Here is a 23309-nt window from a genome sequence, read left to right on the forward strand (position 1 = left end):
GTACAAATATGAAGTATCGAATATAAAATAAACAAAAAAAAATAAATAAAATAAAATTCAGATTTGTTTTCATTCACATGATTTGCTGTGCTGTTCCAGATACTACGAAATGTATAATAAACTTACAGCAGTATAATTGCAACACGGCATAATGAATTTTGCAATAAGAAAACATCAAAACATGTAGGCAATTTTTATCCCATATATGAGTGAGATCATCGAGAGGTACAGTTACCGATCGCTCTTGATACCGTTCACTTCGATTTCGATCAAGAGAGAAAAACAGTTAATGTTAACACGGAAAGTTGAAAACGAGTGATTTCCGTGATCGTTATGCGTCGCTCGGTTATTATCTATTCGATACTTTTCACACTTATTACAACAGTGTGCTCGAAAAGCATCGGATCTGTAAACAATGAAGACGTCGAAAACCCAACCGACTCAAGGTAATTGATACTTTTATTTTAAATAATTAATTTTAAAAAGAACACGTGAATTTTCTACCGAGCATCGCAACCATGGATATGAAAAATGATACAATCTAATAAATATACGGAAACTTTGATTGACCGTACAAGAGATTTATCCGAGGTTTAATTTAGTATTCTAAAAATGTAGCAATTGATACTTTTATTTTAAATAATTAATTTTAAAAAGATCACGTGAATTTTCTACCGAGCATCGCAACCATGGATATGAAAAATGATACAATCTAATAAATATACGGAAACTTTGATTAACCGTACAAGAGATTTATCCGAGGTTTAATTTAATATTCTAAAAATGTAGCCCTTCTTAGATAGAAGAACGTATGCGGTAGGCTAGCATTTACGAAAGATCATTCAACAAATTTCTCTAAGAATATATTTCAGCAGGCCATAGATGCACGATCCGTTCCCTCATAAATTTCCCTTATCCCGCACCATTTATCTAGCTTTCCAGGGGAGTACATCGGAACATTCTTTCAGTTTTTCAAACGAGTTCCTTCTTGGACGAATTCCGAATCATGGTGAGGCTGGTAGCCCGTTGGATCGTAGACGCGAAAGTATGTTAGTCATTTGAAAAGCGACGCTGGCGCAACTGTTACCGTCAGCTACGCTTAAATTACATTTCACGTTCAAGCTGAGCCAAGATAAAATTTCGAATTCGCAAGAAATCCTCGATTCAATATAATTCATACCCGTGTCATACGATTTCGAACGGTGCACATGTACCGAACAATTTTTATAACATTTTAAAATAATAGATTAAATTAAACAAAGATCGAAATGTAATAATAATAATAAAAAACAATGAGTGATCGACTCGCAATTATTACACAATCAATGACAGCAAAAAATTAAATAATAATTTATTTATATATGCAAACACTCACCGAGATGCGACGATCCATCCCTCCATGGCTGAGTTCATCTCTCATGGGAAAAAAAACCATGATGGTTGAGGAATATCCATTTGATGAAATCACACTTCACTAATACGTATAACGTTTAGAACGAAGCAACACGTGTTATCGGGTCGGGAGTCGAACTTGTACTAAACGAGAATCACCTTGCTCGAGCAGGGTAAATTTTTGTTTTTGAACGTTCCTCGAATGATATCAAGGAGTCGTATTTCTAGTCTGTTTACTTTTGAAACTTAGAACTTCCCACTCTGAAAACAAAGAAATTTATAATGTTTCAAACTATTCAACATTTACAGTGGTACCTCGGTATACGATTTTTTCCATACCTGGTGTTTGGACTTACATCGAATAGGACGTATACCAAACCAACCTTTCCCATAAGAAGTAATGTAAAAATGATTAATCCGTTCTCATGTAAAAAAAAACTCCTATTGATATTATACCCATATTAATGGGGTTGTAAAATAATTTAAACCCTGTTTAAACAACCCTGATTAAAATTTGTCACGTTCAAACACGACGTATACCGAATTGGACATACAGTGAGTCACAAAATTATAGGCACACCATTTAAAACAGAATACCTCATTTGAAATTGAACCAAATGACTTGAGGCATTTTGAGAATCTATAAAAATTAATTTACTAAGATATGTACTTTTGTTGTTTTTAAAAAATTAGTTTGTCGAAATCGTGAAAAAAAATAGTAAAAAGCAACTTTTTAACTTTCTTATTTGAGCCCGTAATGAAAATTTAAAATATATCTTTCGTAGATTCAAATAAGTTATGTCTATGCTGAAAATTTCATCGAAATCGGTCAGCGCATTTAATTAAATATCTTAGAATATTAGTTTTTATAGCTTCACAAAAAACTTCGTCATTTGGTTCAATTTTAAACGAGGTATTCTGTTTTAAATGGTGTGCCACTAATTTTGTGACTCACTGTATTCCAAAGCAGACGTATATCGAGGTACCACTGTATTAACATTGTAAATGTTAATTATGAGATGCTATTATATAAGTTATGCCTACCAAAGTAAATATAATGTTTCCACAAATGTTCCTTGGAAAATGATGAAATTTTTCGTTTCCAGAGTCACCCCAAGTATTCCGTTGCTCCACGACGGGGACGTATCTGACCCCAAGCTAAGCGCAAAGAGGAGTTTGTTGGTTCTCATGCCAACATCCGAAGAGAAGGAAGAGATCGACTGCAAAGAAACCGAGGGTCACAGTCAAAAACGAAAGCGTTGCAAAACTCCGATTCGTGCAGAGAGAGTTTCTCCGCCTTTGTCTAAAAAAGAAGGGATTTTAAGAGCGATACAAAATCGTTTAAAATCTAGAGACGAAATCGTCGGTGCTTCGCAAAGGAATCCGCTGACGAAAACCGATGTATACGACGATGGGAAATACATATGTTACTGCCAACAGAAAGAGGATCCCGCAGCCGAAAAAGAAAATGATCAAACGCTTGACTCGAAATCACAACCATCCCCTAAGAAAATTAAACCAGAAAAAAAAATTGACGATAGCAACATGCTCGTAGGCAGCAAACATAAACCGATACCTACAAACGTTCCTCATCGACCAATTTTACCGAAGAAATCGCATACCAGCGTTCCTCAACATCCTACAAATTTACGTCCTAAAATAAACCACCCTATTCTACAACAAAAAGGGCGAGAAAGGATGCCGTACGTCCCGTACGTTCATCGCGTGGATCCTCAAGGAAAGCCAACAAAATTCAACCTTCCATTGAATTCGGCTGCCGTTAAACCCGATTCGATCGTTGGCCAACAAGCGCCGATTGGTCAACAAAGTGATTTTAACGAGGATCAACAAATCGTTGGGCAATCTCAGTGTCCTTCGAACATGCTTGGCCAAACTCTGTCCCAATCGACGGAAAACACTCCAAGGAACGATCAACAAGAAGCTACCAATGTTTACGACAACAATTTACAATCCGCACACTCGAATCCCTCCGAGCAAGCAACGGAAAATTCCATCGACGAGGAAGAACCATTTATCCCCGAGGATGCTTCGCAACCGGAAGATTCAAACGTGCAGGCTACCGAGCCAAAATCAACCCGGCAGGAAAACGAATACGAAACGACGGGCAGTGGAGTGTTGGATTACTCTGAAATCAAGGAGGTAACCAACGCGTATTTCACTTCGAAAGCGTACACCGATGAAACTGAAGGTGGTCCAACTGGTTACGATGATTTTCGTGTCACCGGCGAGGATCAAGATCACAACGTGAACTTGCAGAGTCCTTCGAACACTCCTGAAGAAGATCAAGCAAGTGGAGAAAGGACGAAATTAGGCAACACAGACTTGGATGGAGGAAATAATGAAGGAAGAGACGTTGTGTTGGGAGAAAGCAATCCAGAGTCTGCAAACGATGGATTAAATCAGAACATGGAACATGAAACTGAAGAAGAAACTGGAAAAGCTTCTCCTATGGAAGAAACAATCGGGTCAGTTCACGAAGATTTAACGCCTCCAGATGAAACTGACGCATCCAAAGAGAACGGAGAAGAGTATTTTCAAAATGAAGAGACGATTGAATCGCCAGAAGAAGAAGTTAATGACGAAGAAGCTGAAGAGGAGACTTCGGTAGGTTCTTCGATAGATGAATTATCATACCCTGCTGATTCTGAAAATGATTACCCGACAGAACAGAATGATTTTGTAAATGAACAAGCAACCAAGTATTCAGATTCGAAAGAAGATTCTTCTCTCGTTGGATCATCGCTGAAAACGGACAATGCTGAAGGTACAAACGATGAATCGCACCAATCGCTGCCGTTTTGTGACAATTCCTTATTGCAAGGCACAATAAAATCGGTAGTTAATGATTTCGCTAACGAAGGCTCGTCCGAGGAGACGGTTGGTTCCACGCACAACGAGGAATTTCTACCGGAAATCGTGGGGATTCCGAATTTGAAGAGTGTTCTGACCATGCCGCGGATCGAGCAGACGATCATGGAGAAGGTGAAGGATCGTATGTCGAAGATAATCACCATCGACAGAAAGATCTTCGACAGCGACAAGACGAACAGCATGATCAGGAACGCTTTAAGACACATGTTGTCCGCTGCACCCATTCCAAAGACGGAACTTCCGCCGATGACCGTCGAGGAACATCAATTCAAAGATGGAAAATGGGTGACCGCCGCGGTAACTGTTGCACCAGAAACCGACGAAACTCGTGCTCCAACGAGTTTGGGAAAGGTACAAGCTTCTGTCAGAAGTTTTCTTCGGGATCCAGCAGTAGGTTTGGAAGCTGCCAAACATCCTGCCGTCCAAAACATGATCGTGGAAAGCGTTCGAAACACTTTCGAGCCAGGAAACGAAGAACCTGTGGACGATTCGATGATTCGAAGCACTCTGAACCAAGAACTGAGCCTTATGCAAACAGAGAACGAACAAAATGAAGATGATACGATGACAGAAGATACACCAGCATCGGACAGCCTCGACGTATCGAATATCGATATGAAAAAGTTATTAGACATCGCCAAAGACGAGGCAGGCGTGGATGACACCAAGGAACATGAATCTTCAACTCCGAAATCCCTTAATACAGAAAACTCAGAAGTTCAAGAAGACAATTTGAATAAAGAGGATGCTGAGGAACACGCCATGGATGATGGTGTAGTTGGAATGGCAAAAGATGGTGGTTCAATGATATCGAACTCAGAAGAACCACCAGAGGTACCAAATTATAAATCCAGCTGCAGTGAAACTCAGTCCAACGTGGCAGATGCTCCAAGAAATCAAGAGTCCTCGACTGATCAAGAAAATGGTGAAGATGAGGACAAAGCATTGGTAGGAATGGAGAACGTAGGTTCGAATGAAGAACAGCGTTCGTTCGAAGACGTTGGTTCTGAACACGATCTCGCTTATTTGGGGAAAATCTCTCTGAAGAACAGAAATGATGCGGACGAAGTGAAGAGTCTTAAAAATTCCGAGCTGTACTATATCGGTGACGGCGTGAAGCTACCATTAGAAATCCGAAAATTGAACGATGGCTCGTACGCTTTATCGATATCAAGGAGATTCTGTGAACACCTTCTAAACAAGGAATGCCCTTGTTGCGTGCCTGTGAAAGGTAACGTTGTTCGCACGGTCCGAAGAAACTCGGACACGAACGATGATGACGGAGGAATCTGGTCGAGCAGGAGGAAAATAATCAGCGACGATGAATCGACAAGATCAATTTTATCGAACGAACGAAGGAAACGTGATTTAACCGATGAAAGCTTGCACATTTTCTCGATGCCCGTGGAGAGTTTCGCGAGAAGATACAATCTGTCTTTGAATTTGGAGAGGGCGCAAGCACCGTGGAATTTAGACGCGAAGAACAAGATTGATGAACGTAAGAGGAATTTGAAAAATGAAGAAAAGAACAAGGGGGACGCTGATCATCTTCGTGATCTGTTGACCATTCACGCGATCTCTGATAACGATCAAACGAAAAGGGTAAATAATGATAGAAAGGAAGATGCGACGAGTTACGAGTACCAAATGCAAAGAGAAGAGAAGAAAAACTTTGATAGGTACCGACGTCAACGCAACACCGATGAAAACGTGAACAAACGAGTAGAAATAGTGAAAAGTATATTGAACTGGTTGAAAAATATCATTTTAAATGCATCGCCTAAACGATAAATGGTTTTTTAAAATAATTTTTTATTATCGAATGACAGACCGCGAAGACAGCGATAATTTAAATTTAAGGTTAGACCCCTTTCCGACTAAACTATGTTCTATAAAATTAAAATGTTACACCTATTTTATAATTTACCTAGCTATAATGATTTTAATACTTCTTTTTATATTTCATTATATCTTTTTTAATTTGTTTAGTGTAATATAGAGATAAAATAAAGAGTTACTACCTGATAAATAAAGTAAATCCTCCCATTTGATATTATTATTATCGATTTCTGATCTTTGTGATCTATTACCATCGGAGGTGAGTCATTGAGTGACGTAATCCTCAATGGTTAACTCGAATCGATGGAAGGTAACTGGTAATTTGGTTATGTTTGGCAGGTTTGAACGTCTGTCAACATAGCAAGAGAATGGGTTTGTTTGGCAAATCCCAGGAAAGAAATCCAAAAGAAATGGTTAGAATTGAAACGAACTCTGATCAGTTGTTCAATTTTTACATGAAATCGTATTTCAGGTTCAAGAATGGACACATAAATTAAGGAAGGAGGGTTATCAACTCGACAGACAGGTTAGAGGTAAGTTATTGCAAGTAATCTTTCATTAGAGTACACTCCGATATGAGAGATTATATTTATTTATGAGACAGCAATTCAACGGGAAGAGGAGAAAGTAAAACGTTCCCTAAAAGAAGCAGCTAAGAAAGGTGATAAGGATGTATGCAAAATACTTGCAAAGGAAATCATACGTGCCCGTAAAACTTGCAACAAAATCTATACATCAAAAGCTCACTTGAACTCTATTTCTTTGCAAATGAAAAATCAGTTGGCTACTATTAGAGTAGCAGGTTCTGTGTCAAAATCTACAGAAGTAATGCAAGCAATGCAGTCATTAGTCAGGGTACCAGAAGTAGCTGCTACAATGAGAGAACTGTCAAAAGAAATGATGAAAGCTGGAATTATTGAAGAAATGTTGGATGAAACTATGGACTCTATAGAAGACTCTGAAGAAGTGGAAGATGAGGCAGATGAGGAAATAGATAAAGTAATTTCTAACTATATAATCAAATGTTTCAGGAATACCTAAAAAAGAATATAGCCTTATAATGTTGAATATGTATTACAGATTTTATGGGAAGTTACAGCGGGCCAGTTAGGTACTGCACCTGCAGTTGTTACAGAAACCCCAGGATCAGTTGTAGCATCTACATCTGCTGAAGAAGAAGGGGAAGAAGTAGATGATAAAGAACTCGAAGAAATGAAAATGAGACTTCAAAGTCTTCGTAGTTAGGTATAATATGTAAATAACCTGTTTATATTAATTTTGTGTTGAAATCTACCTGCACTAATTAAGCATATGCATACAAAACGTACAAACAACATGGAATGGATGCCCAGTGAAATTAGATACTATCATTCGAAGTATCTGAATAATGCTTTTATACTGAGTAACCAAAAAAATAAAGATGAAGTATTACAAAAAGAGAAAAACTTTTATTCTCTTAATATCGTTTCTGTATCCAGCTTTTATAATCTGTACAAGATACTATAGCCATAGATATAGAGAAGCTGGCTTCTTAAGTGTATTAAGTTTAAAACACACATTGCTTAAGTTAATTATAGCTGTAACACCGCGTATTAATATGTATTATACATAAAACATTAATTTTGATTGTTATCATTTGTGCATTTTCTGTTCACACCTTCTATTTAAATTTCGATAATACGAAAACATAGAATTCGATAACAGCAAGGTGAGTAAAGAATACCATCAATTTCAATTAAAATTAGAACTTGATATATTGTATAAATTTACAATCTTTCTGTTGTTTGAAGTTACTTGGTTCGAATGTTTCCAACTTCATTGTTTTCAGCTATAAAATGATAGAAATACTTGTATTCCATAACAAATTATGTACCCAAAATCTGATAATTGTTTAGAACATCCTCTTGGTATATTGTGTGAATGTAAAGAACATCAAGAAATACTAAATAAATTTATGTTTTACAGTATTGGATCGCGACACTATTCACTACCCAAAATGAATGTAGGTGAGCAAAAGTATAAATGCATTAATATGCAACGATATAAATTATTAAACGGTATTTTAAATTCCTTAATTTATGTTAGAACCAATTGCTTCAGCAAAGGTTTTGTGGATAAAGAATCCTATCAAATTAAATGAAGAGTTTTCGAAACCTATGCTTGATTATTCTCGAACAAAATTAGATATTAATGCTCAAAGTGTAGACAAAATATGGGTACCTCTAGTATCAGACCTAATACCGCTAAAGGACATCAAACTAGAATTTTGATTCTATTGCTATATATCGCAAATAATTTACCACAACTATTTACAGAATATCTAAATTAACGAAATATACATACTTAAATTAATGGTATCCTATATTTCAATATTTTTTCACAAAAACTCATTATACAATAAATCTTTTTACATATATTTTTTGCAACATAATAGTTGTAACTCTATGTATAAATGTTTGTATTTACATACGCATGAATAGAAATATGTTCACATAAATATACACAGTAAAATTATAATTCTTTCCTATTAAAAGCTTCAGATATAACATGTGTTTTTTAATATGGTTTCAAAATAAAATGTGATGTTTTCATAAATTTCTGCAACATTCTAATATTTCTTTCGTTTAAAAATATATATGTTTCAACAATCATAAAAACAAATGATGCAAAAATGACCAAACTATTTGTATTTGTACTCTACAAAATTTTTTTGTTATTTTAGCCTAATATTATTATTACTGTTATTATCATGCCTATCACCATCGTGTTATAAATATATAATAAAAATAATATATACATATTTTAATTATCACTGTTTGTAGAGTATATACCTGGTCACTTTTAATATACAAATAGTCGTATAGTGTGCATAAATCCATAATATTTATGTGTAACTATATATATTCTTAAAAATTTATCATTTATTTGTGTTTCAGTACATTTACAAGTGATCGATCACCATATTAACGATCGATAGTTTTATCTGTGCTCTGGCTTTTCTAGGAAGTCTATGCATATGAGGTGCGAGTTTGCGTAAAAAATATTTAACTTCACTTCTAATTGGAAACATTGTTCTACGCATTGTCCCTGAAACTTTTTTACGTCGTATGGGTTTTTCTTCTTTCGGAGATAAACATTCTACTTCTTCAAAGTCCTCGTAAAAGTGATCCTCCTTTACATTAATTGCTTCCTCATCCAACACTTCTAATGCGTGTGGTAAAATAACTTCTTCGTGTACTTCTAATTCTTCAGAAGTTATTTTATTCTCTGTTTCTTCTGGAGAAATTGAAAGAAACTCAACTAAGTTTTTATCTGTCTCTTGCTTAATCTGTTTTATTACTGGCAATGTAACTGTTGCTTGACCATTTTTCATCCATACTTGTTGCCTTGGATCAGTTTCATTAGAGTTAGTAGAAGTATGAGTAATTTTTGTTCTAGTTTGCTTTTTGTTAGCTTTCACTGATTTTTGTTGATCTTGTTCAGGAAGATCTATCTTAATTAGTAAACCTGGAGGTATGCTAGATAAACTATGCACTGGAATAGGAGCACCTAAATTTGATATGTCACCGGTGAATGGTAAGATCACTTTCTTTATGTTGCCTTGAATATTATTTGTAATATTTGATGTAATATTATTAGATATTGTTATGGGTTGGAACTGATCTGTAAATTGGATTTTCCAGTTAGAAGTAGGAGGAAGCGGTAATTTTTTTATCACACGATTTTCAATATTATTAGGATCAGGCCTTGGAATGTTAATAAGTGTTGGCCTTTTAGATTTCCCACGCTTTTTTGCAAGAGGTGTAGGCTTATTATCTACCTTTGGTTTTTTACTAGATACTAAGGGTCTTAAGAAACCTTGTTTTTTAATTCCTTTACCAGGATTAGTACAATTAGATTCCTCTAACACATCTTGTTCATCTTCAACCTGTTCTGTCGAATTGACTGAGTTTAACTGTGATACATCCCTTATAGTTGGAACTGCATCGCATGGTCCTATTTTATGAAAATTTTGCCCTGTTTGAAAATGTTTTGAACACAATACTAATTTCCTTATTTGATTTGGAGACATCTTCAATAAATCCTCTCTGCCTAAAAATTGACACCACCTCAAACATCTTCCAATCTCATATGCAGGAAATGGATGAAATTTATATCTTTCTATTTTATTCTTTGGATCAGATCTTGATCTACCACAGGCAGCGCATGCTTGACTTTCTAACACAGCAGGTGGTAAAGGTTCTAACTTTTTATGTTTCTCTGATGGACTATATGATTTTGTATCAGATACAAATTCCATAATATATTCTTCAGATCCATTCAATTGATCAGGATTGCGAATATTGGGAATAGCATTGTCTACCAATCTGCTTTTGTATCCAGGCATAAATTGGGAATGGTCAAAATGTTTTGAACAGATGTAACAGAATAAAATTTCTTTTCTCGTCAGTCTGTAATATGAATCTACACCAACAAAATCCAGCCATTTTAAGCATCGAAATTCTTCACCAGGAAAATGATGGAAAGTTGCACCATCATAATCCAAACCTGGTGGATCTCTACGTGAACGACCGCACAATACGCAAGTTATATTGTATAAACTTTGTTTAGGATCGTAAATAGAAGGTACTGCGATGCAATTTAATCTATCAAGATATTCATTTACAAAATCCTTTTGTTCGAAATGCTTGGAACAAATCATTCGTTGAAGCAACTGCTTTTTTGTAAGTTTATATAAATCTTCGCGGCAACAGAATTCCAACCACTTTCTACATCGAGCTTCATCATTAACAGGAAATCCAAAAAACATATATTCTTCTTCCCTATTATTTGGATTCATACGCGAACGTCCACATACAACACATGGATGTGGCATTTTTCTATTTAATTTTTATTCTATACTTTCGTCAAATAAAGTATCTCATCTTGTGACAAAATCATAAGTTCTCTTCTCCTTATAATAAAAAACACAGTCTTAAATGATTACAGTTAAATTATTTTTTCATAATCCTTTTGTATACGATGTACTTTTATGATGTTTGAATAATAAAATTCAATAATAAGATACAATAACCTCTTCATTCTTTTCTTGATACTGCATAAGTCTTATGTATCAAACGTATTCATGAAGTGCAGTAATATTAAGAAAGTACAACAGATCAACATTTACTTTAATACACTTTATCTTTATAAGCGAACATTAAAAAGTCACTTTCTTTACACTTTATTGCACTTGTTGCATTTTTTCCAAAAGTTCGTGAAAGGTTATGTTACTCGTTACAGCGTCTTTTACCTAACCTTTCATAAAATATTACATCCTCAACTTGGCAATACACTAACCTAACATTCTACAAAGCTCCTACTGTCAAAGTAGTTTAGTTGCAATAGAAAAGCTAAAGATATGGCAGAAAATTCTAATAACCCATATGATATTAATGGACAACATTTTAATCCTGATATGTACTTTCAAAAATTATTAAAAGTAAGTTTACTTTTGTATTTTCATTACATCTTGTGGTTGTCTGACAGTAAAAGACAATGTTGCTTCTATTACAGGAATGTACTTTGAAACAGATTATGGATCATGAAGCAGAAATTATAAAAAATACCCAAACATTACACTCTGATATGCAAACATTAGTATATGAAAATTATAATAAATTCATATCTGCTACAGACACCATCAGAAAGGTAAATCCAGGTGCTTTAGCAATTAAATTTAAGACATCTGATATATTAATAACATGCAGTGTGTTTATCTATTATTTAGATGAAAACTGATTTCAAAGAAATGGAAGAGAGTATGGACCTATTGGCAAAAAACATGGACAGTATTACTTCTTTTTCAGAACAGATTTCATCAACATTGCAAGGAACAAGGCAACAAATTTCGAAATTATCTTCAGTTCATGCTCTCTTAAAAAAGTTGCAATTTCTATTCAAATTGCCTGGTAACTTGAAAGATAAAATGAACGAAGAAAACTATAGACAGGTCTACATTTCATTTTGTGCTATGAATTATATGTTTCATTTAATTTAGATATTAAAGATATTAATTAAAGGGCCCTTTCTCTTATTTATCTTAGGCGGTACAAGATTATATTCATGCACAAAGAGTATTAAATCAATACGGCAATATGCCTTCATTTCAAGGAATACAAAAAGACTGTGAAGATATTCTGGAGGAACTGAAATCAAGATTAAGGATGCAGTTTCATAAAAGAGATGCATCAACTAAATCCTTAGCAGAAAATGTAGATCTTTTATTACAGTTAAAAGAACCAGCTGACTCTTTGTGTGCTGAATTTTTAACACATGCAGATGGAAGATTAATGGAACAATTAGACATTCTAAAAGATATGTGTGAAAATGATATCATAGAATTTGTAGATATGGCTAGTTCTGGTTTTCTTAGCGACTTATGTCTTATTGTTGCATCCTACAATGATATGTTCATAAACAGACCACCGGTAGAAGATAACCAGTTCACAGATGATTTTGATACAAAAGCTATCGCACGTTTAAATAATTTTATCATGAGAAATATGAAAAAGTATTTTGATCTTATTGGAAAGAGGGTAGAAAATGTAGCCGATACAGCAGTGTTAGTAAGAGCACTGGATAAATTTCACAGGAGGCTACAGGCTATGAATATGCTGTGCAAAGAAACAGACTTTGCAAGGTAATAAAAATATAAACTTTTAATGAAATTATCAAAAAGCAGAATATACGCTAAAGTATATACTGTTATTTACTAGGATAGGTACAGACATTGTTGTCAACGCAGGTAGAAAACAATGCCGTAATCACTTGGACAGTTTAAAGTCTCACCTAAGTGAGGGACTCGTTAAAGTAAGACAAATATTGGCAACTAAAGTTTCACAAGAAGAAGATGGTAGTTTAGCCGAGCTTCAAGCATTACTTATTATGCCTACTATTGAAAAAGTTAAAGGTGTCTTACAAGATCTATTGGTTTGTCTATTATCTTTAATGTTGTTTCTTATAATCCTAATCAATCGATACCAACTGATTTGGAATAATAAAATTTCAGGTATTTTTGCAACCGGATTTGTCATTCAATTTAAAGACACAATTTCTACAAGACTTTTGTGTGGACGAAGTTAGAGAAGGCCTAGTGGTTGGATTTCTACATCATTTAATGGCTACAGCAAGTGGATTCTGTACTGGATCCGATATTCCAAAGTTTCCACCTACTCTCCTACTCTTATTGAGCAAAATGTGTATTGAATACAAAGAGAACAACGTCAAGTATTTGGTAAAATGAATGATGCGAATGTAATTTAAACAGCTCTAACTTTAAGATACGTAGATGATCCTAAATTTTTCAATTACAGCTTACTACCACCAATGATTTGTTTAACATCGAACAGTATACATCAGCTGCAAACGTAACAACTGACTCAGAGATATGCGAAAAGTTTCAAGAAGCGGCACAAAGTCTATTAAACCATTATGTTCGTATTCAAGGTTTAGCGGTATCACAAATGTTAAGAATATCCGTGGAGACAAGAGATTGGTTACACACAATCGAGCCAAGAACAGTTAGATCTGTAATGAAGAGAGTCGTAGAGGACATAACAAAAATTGATACACAAGTTGCTGCTTTGTACGACGATTCGGACGGTCAAGTCGACAGAAGCAGCGACAGCAGTAGAAAAACACACAGGTACAAAATTCTGTTTGTCATACGATGAATAATAGTATCAGTAAATGATTTGTTTGTTTATTTCAGCGTGAGTGTTTCGAGACATCACTACAGATCTAGCTGGTCATCGTACACGCCCAGTCATATAGACTCTTCGTTGATGACAAACATTCACAAATTATTTTCTGAACGTATAGAGATATTCTCGTCGGTTCAATTTAACAAAGCCTCCATTTTAACCGGGATCATCAAGATCAGTTTAAAGGTAAAATACTTTTAGCAGGCACGGTACCGTAATAGAAACAGGTGCTGTTCGAGCAGTTACAATGATAAAATAGCACAGTCATTATCCACTTTGCATCGCGAGGATACCTTTATTCTACGTCTACTGCATACTACGCAACATACTTTGTTCATTTATCACTATCAAGAATCAACACTTAGCTCGAAACTAACGATAAAGATTCCTCTCTCTTTGTCCGCAGACTTTTCTGGAATGCGTCAGACTAAGAACTTTTAGTAAATACGGTCTACAACAAATTCAAGTCGACACCCATTATTTGCAACTATATTTATGGAGATTCGTCTCAGATGAAAAGTAAGTTTGCAAAGATGAATTTACTCTACAATTGAAACTATTTAATATGAAATTTTTATTACAGTGTTGTTCATTTTTTACTGGATGAAATACTTGGAAGCGCTGTACATAGGTGTTTGGAACCAGTTTTAATGGAGCCAAGTGTCGTGGATATTATTTGTGAGAGAGCGAACAGCGAACCATTATCAATGTTAAATATGCGAATGACGTAGTAACATTATCGGGATATATTGTACAGTCTTTAGTATTGTTGCGTGTAAAGATTAAAGATATTTATTGATTACTATTATTGTACATTTCATAAATAAATTTTCTAAAGAATTCCAGAAATGAAAAGACCTATCTCTGGGCTAATTGTTAATTCGCATGATCGCCCACGCAGATCGAACGCTACGGGGCTGAAGCATAGCGTCAAAGTACTACTAATTCAAGTAACACGATGCACGACATACTTTTCTGTCTTTCCTTCTTTAACAATACGATCTTTCATCTCTTTTCCTTTGCCCTCCCCACCTATCCGGGATAAAATAAACTCATCAAAGTCTTAGTAAGCTATAAAGAAGCAGGGTCAAATGATTCTAATAAGTCTTAATTCTCTTCTACATCCTGCACTTTCGAACTCTATTATCAATTTTGTTTTCTAAATAATTACCATCATAAAAATGGCATGCTATTCTTGTTTTGCGTTTTGAGAGGATTATCGAATTCAAAAAGAACCATATGAAATTTCTAAGATGGCTAATAGAAATTTAATCTAAATTTCAATTTAAATTTGTTTGAAAATGAAGAATGTTGAAACGATTGAATCGTTAAATGTGCAAAGAATAAATGGGACAAGAGTTTATGGTATATGGGGTTCAGTTGTACCCCCTTGGCAGTGGCTCGAGTTAATTCGAACTTCCTCTCGTTGGATGAGATTCATTCTCCGAGTATCCGGCGTAGGCCTACGCACAGCATTCTACCCAATTTAATAAACTCTTCTAAATTGCTCGACCGGGGCCATTCCCTCGTTCAATCATGAATTTTCCCTGGAAATCCAAGGAAAATTCACTAAATTTCACTCGGCTCTGTCGGCCACGGAGTCTGCCTTTGCCATCACTGTTATTGTCAACATTTATAGTTGCAATTATTCAGAATACGACCAGAATGGAATTATGAACTTTTCTAAAATTGATTTCCCTTCATTAATTGATAGTGCCAATCACCGATGGTTCCTACATTATTCATCTATACAATCCTCGAAATGTTTGCGCCACGGGGAACAATCCCTATGAAATTTGTATAATCTACATTTAATCTGTGTAAGAAGAACAGAATTCGAACCGTAAGTATCTATTTCGATCTAAGACAAGTCAAATATATATTCCACAAGACCAGAACAGCTATATCGCGTTGTAAAGGCATCTGTGGCACACGTGATCTCCGAAAACACCTGTGCACGTGTGGCCTCTGCATGTTGCGAGCTGGATTTCCGACGACACGCTCATTTCGACTTAAACCGTTGCCATATAGATGTTGACGAACAACGAAATTGTGTACAATTGTGTTACTTGTGTACCAAAAAAAAAAAAAAAATTATCTAAAATACAATACTAATCAAAGTATCCTTGCAGAACAGGTGAGTGTTGTTTATAAGAAATAGCATGATTACAAATATCAACGTGCCCTCCATATGCGATGATGTTTAAATATTTTCTAATCTGCAACGGTCTAATCATTTATGTACCATTATCAGTAATCCCGTAATATCAACTTTTATAATAATTTAATGTAAATGTACAAAAATTCTGATCGTATAGAGGGTTCAAGAAGACTGACCGGACAACGTGATATCGATTCACGTTTTATTTAGACGAGACTAAATGAAAGTAGCCGTCGTAATCGATGCACAATGGATCGTCGTCGATGGAAGAAAAGGCCACGTAACACAGGGATTGTATACTAATAAAAGGTACGAGGCGCGTGGCTTAGATCGTTTTAAATCAGTAAAATGGACCCGCATGAGAAAATCGAGCGTGAATCTATCTCCAGCCAGGCCTCGTATGACGATTATCACGAAATGACCAAACTATTTCTATGGAGCGATTGGTGCTGCAGCACGTAACGCATTCGGTGCCATAGGGGCACACGGATCGCATACACAATCGGCAAGTTGTCCTTTTCCTCCATTAAACTCCCTGTATATGACTACCCGTCATTCTTCGTCAATTTGCACGGACGAACCAGCTCACGGCCCTTCGACCAATTATTTGCTCAACGAATTTCTAGCCTCGACGTCGATAGCCTTTGACGGTCGAGAAACACGCGTGTGGAAAAAGGACAACTTTCAAGAACTTCGATACAGATGATTCACCATCATGACCAACTATTTAAACTGATGGATCTATTTGGGATACTATGTATTTATTCTATTTACTTACATTACGATGAGAAACGATGTTTGGACGCAACAGGACAAGGTACGTAGAGATTGTTGATAATGTTGAATGTGAGAACGATTTCAAATCTTCTAATTCACTTTTACTTTTCTGAAACAGAAACAAACGAAGTTAGAAATACGGATACGAATGTTTAAACAATATATATGAGCTTTTTCGTATTATTTACAGGAAAGAATTCGAATTAAAGAAGATATTTCGATTTGTGACCGTAATAATGGGCGGGAAATTAACGCGCTCGTTGCTACGTTCACAAATTAAACTATCTTCTCGGCAGGTGTCTCGCGGAACGGTATCGATAAATCGAACAACTACCCTATTGGTAAATAACTTTTCGATCGAGAACGTTCCTTCGGTCATGATTTCCATGGTAAATCGAAAGGAAAAGTAAGCATGAAATGCGATAAGAAATATCGTGTGACTAATGACTAGGAAAATTAGACCCATCCCGGCATATATATTTGGGCCTAAATTTCGTGTAACGCAGTCAGAAAGCAATTGTCAAGGATTGCAGAGCCCAAGAAAATTTGCTTGTCTGTTTGCTAAGTAGTAGTGCCGTAGGTGATATTCTACAAATTCACCTCGACACGATTACTTTTCATACAGACAAGTAACAGCTACAATATTTCGAAAATATTTTGCCAAATATTTCAACAAATACCATTAGATAGCAGTTTCGGTGTTAAATTTAGTATTTTTAACCGATGAAGTTGGATGTAAATCTTACCTGCGCGGTCAGAACATGGCGCGTGGGAGCCTTCAGGACGTTGAAAACGGTTTCGTCTGTTTTCAGTTAATCGAGAACTATAAACGCGTTACTAATATCACACGATTTATTACCGAGACTTTATTGATTGATTTTTAGCAAAGAGCCACTTATTACACCTCCAAAAGTAAAATATACACGGAAAACGACTAAGAGGGACGCGGGAACATCACTTCCGAATACACCGAACCGGAAACGAGGAGAATCGAAAGGATATCTCTCGGCCAATCAGCGCCACGAACGCTTCATCGTTCGAGTCCGCGGTTCTCATAGAAGGTACTGCTGATATCAAATCAAGGTTGTTTAAAAAAACATATATTTGTTAAATTTTGTAAGAATATTACATTAAATTATTCTTTTTAATTTCATACGTATTTTTAAATGTGACCAATGATTTATTTTTGTTACAATATTAATACCTACTAACCTACGTTCATAGGTTATGGTTAATGTAGTACATTCAAAAGATATTGTACTAATTTCAAATAAGGAAATAAATCGTGCATAAAACAATGATTTAATACAATTTCTATGTCGTGAATTTGAAATATAACTACTTTCTTTATTATATTCGAACATTTTCGACGTATTAAACGTTCGTTCCTGTACAGTTCGATTTCGAATTGTATTTCGATACGGCGGAATAATTGAATTGGCGGTAAGCGAAGGTTGAAAAGCACTCTCAATAGAGAGAATCTAGCGAACGGTTGTGTCGTCAGCCGCGCGATTCAAATCGTGCGCCAAGGCAAGGCAATAAGGATTTGGTCAGTCGGTGAATGGTTTGATAACAAGCGATGGAAGGCAGGCACAGGGGAGACGCATATTGCCCGTCGGTTGGCCGACCATTCAGTGACGCGATTCTTCACTGTCCGGCACTGATTTCAATTGGTAAATTGATTTGGAACGATGGTAAGAGAGAAAAAAAGAGAGGATGATGAGGTTAGACGGGGGTGGAGAGGTTTGGAGGCCATAGTATGCAGAAGAAGATAAAGAAAGAACCATATACACCACCATCGTGACTGGGTGTACCGTCACACAGCACAGAAAACGATGGCGGTGGCAGTGGCAGTGCCTCTCTTGCGAACCGTTAATAGGTACTGAACGCTGGTTGAATGCTTAATGCACCGTGCTTCTAGGATTAAATTGACCAATCATTTCCCGCGCGGCAAGGAGCGGCCAATTACAGCGCTCGTCCGACTATATTAAGCCAATCAAGAACAGTTTATCGCTCAGTCGTCGGTCTGCTGTCGTATCGCATGTGTCGTGCGCGTGTTTCTTTTTTTTTTTTTTTTCAAATAATTGTAACTCTTGAAACAAATGACTCGCGTGAGAAGAAACGACCACTTGTCACGAGTTTGCCCGCGATATTTGTCGGTTCCAACGAGATCGTTCAGTGCTAAGCTCGCGTTTTTTTTTTTCAATTTATCCCCGTTTAACGTCGCGGATCTGTCGCGAATGTTTGAAATTGTTGGATCGAATCGAACGAAGAGCAGTTCGTTAAATTAAAAGGAAGAATTGTGCAGGAACGCGGAAAAGTCACGTGAAAATAATGTTCCGAGCGGGAACGCTTATTTTTCAACATACGCTTCGCACGTATGGTAATACTCATTCATTCCTAGTGGCGTTTCGTATTTCATTCGAGATCATGTTTCTTGTGATTACCGTGCATTTCCTGTTGTTAACTTTTTCATTGATCGATCGAGCTCCAAATAGTTTTCGCACTTCTCTTCGAAATCGAGTCTAGATAAAATCAGTGCAGTGTTCACGAAAGATCTCAACGATATTCCGAGGTCACTGGGTGAGATCGTAGCAAACGATGACGATTCCGAAGAGCTAAACGCATCGTGTTATTACATTAATAACGACGGAAGAACGCATCAATGACCAGTAATGTTGAATAGAAGCTAAAGGTCATGAGATTTCCTTCGATTGTTCGGTCATGTACGACACGATTACTCTTGAATGTTAAACATAGTACAGGAGCCTAATAATATATATTGTTTTTAGGAATCATTCGCATAGCTATTAGCTTTATTAAAAATAAGAATAACAACAACGTAAATCACGTGTTTAAGAAAAATCGACTTGTTTGTATGGATTAGATATCAAAGTAACTTTCGTCTTATTTCCCTCGTAAATACGTTCACGACCACGCAAACAAGATTAACTCCTAACCACTAAAGTCACCTCCGATAAGCGGAAACCATTATTAATCCATTTTGCGAGAAACATTCGCCGATTTCGGTGTAATTCTTACCGACGATCGTTCAGATTTATCTTCTTTCGATTGTTCGGTAGAAAACATACTCTGCATAATCCTAACACCGATACACGATCCTTTATCATGGCTCGGTTTTCTTTCATTCCCGAAGATACATAGGCCGTTTGCGTGCTCCTCAAAACTCGATTGCTCCCAACTACATACTTATGTTTTTCCATACTCGGTTTACATCTGAAACGAGATCGCACGCGACCGCACATGTAACCCCGCAAAAGTATCGTTCCAACCTGACACTTGACAAACATATCGAAGCCTCGAGAAATAAAACGAGAAGGAAAATGCACCGACACGATCCTCGGTGTCGATCAAGGAAACGACAAGCATCGTAGTCCACCTACGAAAACAAACGATTCTTCCTTACATGTTACAAATATGTACAACATGCTCTACATACATTGTAATTAAAGGCATGATTTGGTTGTTCTGAACATAATGGTACCCGGAACCGTGGTTCGCTTTTATCTTTGCGACTTCTTGACCCCGACGCGTACGATAATGTCTAGAAACACGAGAGAACGGTCTCCGAAGAAAGTCGAAGGTCCTAGAATCTGAGTAGCATCGATGAAATAAAGTTTTTAACGAGAGAACTTTGAACGTGTAGGTTCAAAGCGAAAACGGTAACGATGCCGGAGACCAGAGAGTTTATTCGCAGCTTCCTGTTACCTGTTGCATCTTCTCAATCTAGGTCTCTCCTGTCGTCGGGAATGACGCAATAATTGTAAGGCGAAAAATTGTGTCCGTCGAGACAGTTACGGGAAAATCGTAAACTATATCCCGATCTTGATACGAAAGACTCGTCGCTCTTAAAATAGAACAACGCTTTCGGTCGCGACGAGACACACAGCGGTCCAGGCTTTCTCGTGGCACCGCGAGATTTTTTCCCAACCGCGTGTCGGTAGGATTTTTCTCAAGTATCTTTTCGAGGCACGAATCGCATTTTTCTTTTTTCTCTTTCGTTCCTGGGACCCTCCTCCGCTTCTCGGAATCTTCTTTTCCCTCCCGTCTGTCATCCACCCACAATTTGCGCATCGTTGCCTAATAAGTTGACGAGCTATTTCACGAACACCCAGAGGGAGCCGACATTAACAGAAATTAACGTTAATTGGTCTACTACTCCCTCTATTTTCCCCTTCTTCTCTCTGGTCCGATGGTTCGCGACTTCCCCTTTTCTGGAATTCTTCGCTTCTTTCTTCCGATCCTCTTACGTATCCGTTTTATCTTTCTCCTCGTTCGCCATTCAACGTACTTTTTCTCTTTCATACGTCTGATCTCCGTCGAAGAGAGGAAAAAACGAAGCGCTACCAGCAAGAGAAGAGCAAGCGCGCGCGCGCATTATGCGTGCAAGATGCGTGGCAGAAGGGGCCGCGCGTCCAGCTGAATCTGCAAGACCCGCGACATCTTCTAGTAATCCTCTTTGGCTTACGATGGATTTGCATTTTTAACTCGACATTCTCGCAACAGCAGTCCATTTCGTTCTGCGGATACACAACTATTCGATAACGACGAATAGAAGAAGAAGATGATGAAGAAGTTCGGTGGTTGTTACTTCTATGCTTCGCTAGCGCTGTGAATCATCAAACAGAAGTCTCGGAGAAATTTGTTCGAAAAAGATCGTGCTGACCAGATCCATCGACTCGTACCACGACTAGTGAGACGGATGAATACGATGTTTGATGAAACGAGAAGCGTTATACGGAGGGACGCGTACCGACGAAATCAAAGATTCGATTGTAGGCTCCCTCTCTCTATCTCGAGTGCACGCATTTCCGTAGACGATATTATTATTCATGATATCCGTTTCATTTTACTTTCTCAAAATAACTAGGAAATTCACTTTCTCTTCTTTCTTGTATTTTGCAGCGGAACCGATCGACGAATTTAAGTAAGGTCTAATAACGAGAGCAGGGACGTGTTAATCGAAGTCCCCGGCACCTTTGGATGCACCTTTTCGTTAGAAGAAAAGGATCTCTGATTCAGAGCATTGCGAGGACTGAAGCAACAGGTTTCAATGCGATGTGGTGCTGCTTTGCGTTTGAAATTTCTTGGAGAGAAGGAAGAAGGGAAGAAAGAACGAAGAGGCTACAATAGTGGGCGACTTTAATGACTTCTCGAGGTCGCTTCAATGAGTACCACGGTGTGTCAACGCGTCATTATAGTTTGCACGATACATAGTATACGGTACCACGTCCGGGCTAATAACTATGACGTAAATTTTTACTATCGGTACCGGTTAGTAACAACTTTATATTTTTGAAAAAAATCTGTCTATTAGCGCGCTAATTCTTATAAATAGGGTAACTTTATTGACTTAGGACTTCTGTCCGTTTCGTAAAACGATTATAGCGTACGCATAGCGAATGTGTCACGCAATATCTATGGGGCTACTGTATTCTTCTGTCGATTATCTAATCTTGCGCTAAATTATAGCGAATCATACTCACTTACGTTACATTAGGATTTTCTTACAGGATAATTTCATTTGTTACAATTTCAACCATATTACCGTGTAATATATTTCACCGTATTAATACGTTCTTGAATACACGAATGCAGTCATACCGTGAACAAGGCTCTTCATTGTTTGTCAATGAAGAATAGGCCTAACTGTGCAAGAACTAATACACTGGCTATTTTTTCTCTCTCTCTTCTTGAAGTAATATTTTTATTGATTAATTCTGTGCGATACCGTTTATTATAGGGATTTCAAGTAACATGCCCAAGGAATAATATGACTGTCGATGGAATCATAAGATGAAGATGGACTACGATCAATGGATCATAAATCCTGTCCTGTTCCTAAGTACTAGTGCCGCAGGAGTGATTAGGTTGGGTTAGAAATTACCATATCTCCTGCTGCTCAAGTGCTTATCAATGGGTCGGGACGCACATCTACTTCTTCGTTCATATGCTGATACTTCTATTTGAATTGGAGTATCTTTCAAGCAATATTGCAGTTCATTATATCGCAGTTGCGTATAGTACAACATAAAATTGTTTTTATGAAAAAATGAAAAAAAAAAGTTGTCTTGGAGGAGCTGGGATTTGAACCCAGGACTTTCAGCATGCGAAGCAGACACTCTACCACTGAGTTACACCCCCATTTAAGTAGAGCTTCTTTCGCTTTGAAGAAGTAGCGCATAATTTTATTTTAAATAAAAATAAACAAAGAATCAATTTTACTTTATTGTATATTAAAAAATAAGATCGTCCAATCTAATTTTGTATTTTTAAATATATTATTATATTGTATTTTGTATTGTTGTATTATTTTGTAATCAATACGTAATGAATAAAGATATACTGCCTGAATATCTATATTTTTGAAAATAATAAACATTCTTCATCATATTTTAACTGCATTAAAGCTTTTCAACACAGATGTACAGTAATAGTACTGTCAACCGATAACGTAGAGGAATATTTGGTAAAAGTTATAT

General features: G+C 36.6%; 6 protein-coding genes, 2 long non-coding RNA genes and 1 other non-coding gene across 12 annotated transcripts in view; 5 read left to right on the plus strand and 4 right to left on the minus strand.

The window, feature by feature from the left end:
- The window catches only part of LOC114875078 (protein Skeletor, isoforms D/E-like), a 226049-nt gene extending 223529 nt beyond the window's left edge, over window positions 1–2520 (minus strand). Inside the window, 2 exon segments of the mRNA XM_029184999.2 lie at window positions 1376–1653; window positions 2437–2520. The gene's annotated coding sequence lies outside the window, so the exon portion shown is untranslated.
- LOC114875101 lies at window positions 250–6344 on the plus strand. 2 transcript variants are annotated; one of them, XR_006829663.1, is made up of 3 exons: window positions 250–446; window positions 2499–6144; window positions 6274–6344. XR_006829663.1 is itself a non-coding variant. In XM_046287043.1 (2 exons), the coding sequence occupies exons 1-2, from the start codon at window positions 334–336 to the stop codon at window positions 6073–6075; spliced, it is 3690 nt and encodes a 1229-aa protein (XP_046142999.1). In that variant the 5' UTR covers window positions 250–333; the 3' UTR covers window positions 6076–6245. The 2 variants fall into 2 exon arrangements, 1 of the variants encoding a protein (XP_046142999.1); XM_046287043.1 differs by lacking the exon at window positions 6274–6344 and having other exon boundaries at window positions 2499–6245.
- LOC123988122 lies at window positions 2525–18089 on the minus strand. 2 transcript variants are annotated; one of them, XR_006829664.1, is made up of 3 exons: window positions 17553–18089; window positions 16808–16915; window positions 2525–2612 (listed from the first exon to the last, which is right to left on the minus strand). It is a non-coding gene; the product is annotated as an uncharacterized LOC123988122 (long non-coding RNA). The 2 variants fall into 2 exon arrangements; XR_006829665.1 differs by lacking the exon at window positions 17553–18089 and adding an exon at window positions 16995–17080.
- LOC114875088 (charged multivesicular body protein 3) lies at window positions 6406–7755 on the plus strand. The gene is made up of 4 exons (XM_029185012.2): window positions 6406–6536; window positions 6596–6656; window positions 6728–7122; window positions 7204–7755. Exons 1-4 carry the CDS (start codon window positions 6492–6494, stop codon window positions 7366–7368), a joined length of 666 nt encoding a protein of 221 aa, XP_029040845.1. The 5' UTR covers window positions 6406–6491; the 3' UTR covers window positions 7369–7755.
- Window positions 7991–8393, plus strand: LOC114875092. The gene is made up of 2 exons (XM_029185018.2): window positions 7991–8129; window positions 8209–8393. Exons 1-2 carry the CDS (start codon window positions 7991–7993, stop codon window positions 8391–8393), a joined length of 324 nt encoding a protein of 107 aa, XP_029040851.1.
- Window positions 9025–11404, minus strand: LOC114875085. The gene has a single exon (XM_029185008.2). It carries the CDS (start codon window positions 10997–10999, stop codon window positions 9065–9067), a length of 1935 nt encoding a protein of 644 aa, XP_029040841.1. The 5' UTR covers window positions 11000–11404; the 3' UTR covers window positions 9025–9064.
- LOC114875081 (vacuolar protein sorting-associated protein 51 homolog) lies at window positions 11445–14723 on the plus strand. The gene is made up of 10 exons (XM_029185001.2): window positions 11445–11605; window positions 11680–11814; window positions 11894–12115; window positions 12210–12805; window positions 12882–13095; window positions 13175–13399; window positions 13479–13810; window positions 13877–14054; window positions 14275–14387; window positions 14452–14723. The coding sequence occupies exons 1-10, from the start codon at window positions 11525–11527 to the stop codon at window positions 14597–14599; spliced, it is 2244 nt and encodes a 747-aa protein (XP_029040834.1). The 5' UTR covers window positions 11445–11524; the 3' UTR covers window positions 14600–14723.
- A 749-nt stretch (window positions 18090–18838) lies between the features above and the next one.
- LOC114875104 lies at window positions 18839–22513 on the plus strand. 2 transcript variants are annotated; one of them, XR_006829727.1, is made up of 2 exons: window positions 18839–21602; window positions 21733–22513. It is a non-coding gene; the product is annotated as an uncharacterized LOC114875104 (long non-coding RNA). The 2 variants fall into 2 exon arrangements; XR_003789201.2 differs by having other exon boundaries at window positions 18839–19189.
- Window positions 22514–22899: 386 nt separating this feature from the next.
- Trnaa-cgc lies at window positions 22900–22971 on the minus strand. The gene has a single exon. It is a non-coding gene; the product is annotated as a tRNA-Ala (tRNA).
- Between the last annotated feature and the right edge of the window lie 338 nt (window positions 22972–23309).

Source organism: Osmia bicornis, chromosome 9 (genome assembly GCF_907164935.1).
Source record: "Osmia bicornis bicornis chromosome 9, iOsmBic2.1, whole genome shotgun sequence".
Lineage (NCBI taxonomy): Eukaryota > Metazoa > Arthropoda > Insecta > Hymenoptera > Megachilidae > Osmia > Osmia bicornis.

Bases quoted from the DNA above. Each gene is read 5' to 3' on its own strand.
- LOC114875101 (XM_046287043.1), top strand. From the start codon at position 334: ATGCGTCGCTCGGTTATTATCTATTCGATACTTTTCACACTTATTACA. The intron at 447-2,498 runs GTAATTGATACT...TTTCGTTTCCAG, and splicing joins GAAAACCCAACCGACTCAAG to AGTCACCCCAAGTATTCCGT.
- LOC114875088 (XM_029185012.2), top strand. From the start codon at position 6,492: ATGGGTTTGTTTGGCAAATCCCAGGAAAGAAATCCAAAAGAAATG. The intron at 6,537-6,595 runs GTTAGAATTGAA...ATCGTATTTCAG, and splicing joins AAAGAAATCCAAAAGAAATG to GTTCAAGAATGGACACATAA. The intron at 6,657-6,727 runs GTAAGTTATTGC...TTTATGAGACAG, and splicing joins ACTCGACAGACAGGTTAGAG to CAATTCAACGGGAAGAGGAG.
- LOC114875092 (XM_029185018.2), top strand. From the start codon at position 7,991: ATGTACCCAAAATCTGATAATTGTTTAGAACATCCTCTTGGTATATTG. The intron at 8,130-8,208 runs GTGAGCAAAAGT...AATTTATGTTAG, and splicing joins ACTACCCAAAATGAATGTAG to AACCAATTGCTTCAGCAAAG.
- LOC114875085 (XM_029185008.2), bottom strand. From the start codon at position 10,999: ATGCCACATCCATGTGTTGTATGTGGACGTTCGCGTATGAATCCAAAT.
- LOC114875081 (XM_029185001.2), top strand. From the start codon at position 11,525: ATGGCAGAAAATTCTAATAACCCATATGATATTAATGGACAACATTTT. The intron at 12,806-12,881 runs GTAATAAAAATA...GTTATTTACTAG, and splicing joins AAAGAAACAGACTTTGCAAG to GATAGGTACAGACATTGTTG. The intron at 13,096-13,174 runs GTTTGTCTATTA...ATAAAATTTCAG, and splicing joins GTGTCTTACAAGATCTATTG to GTATTTTTGCAACCGGATTT.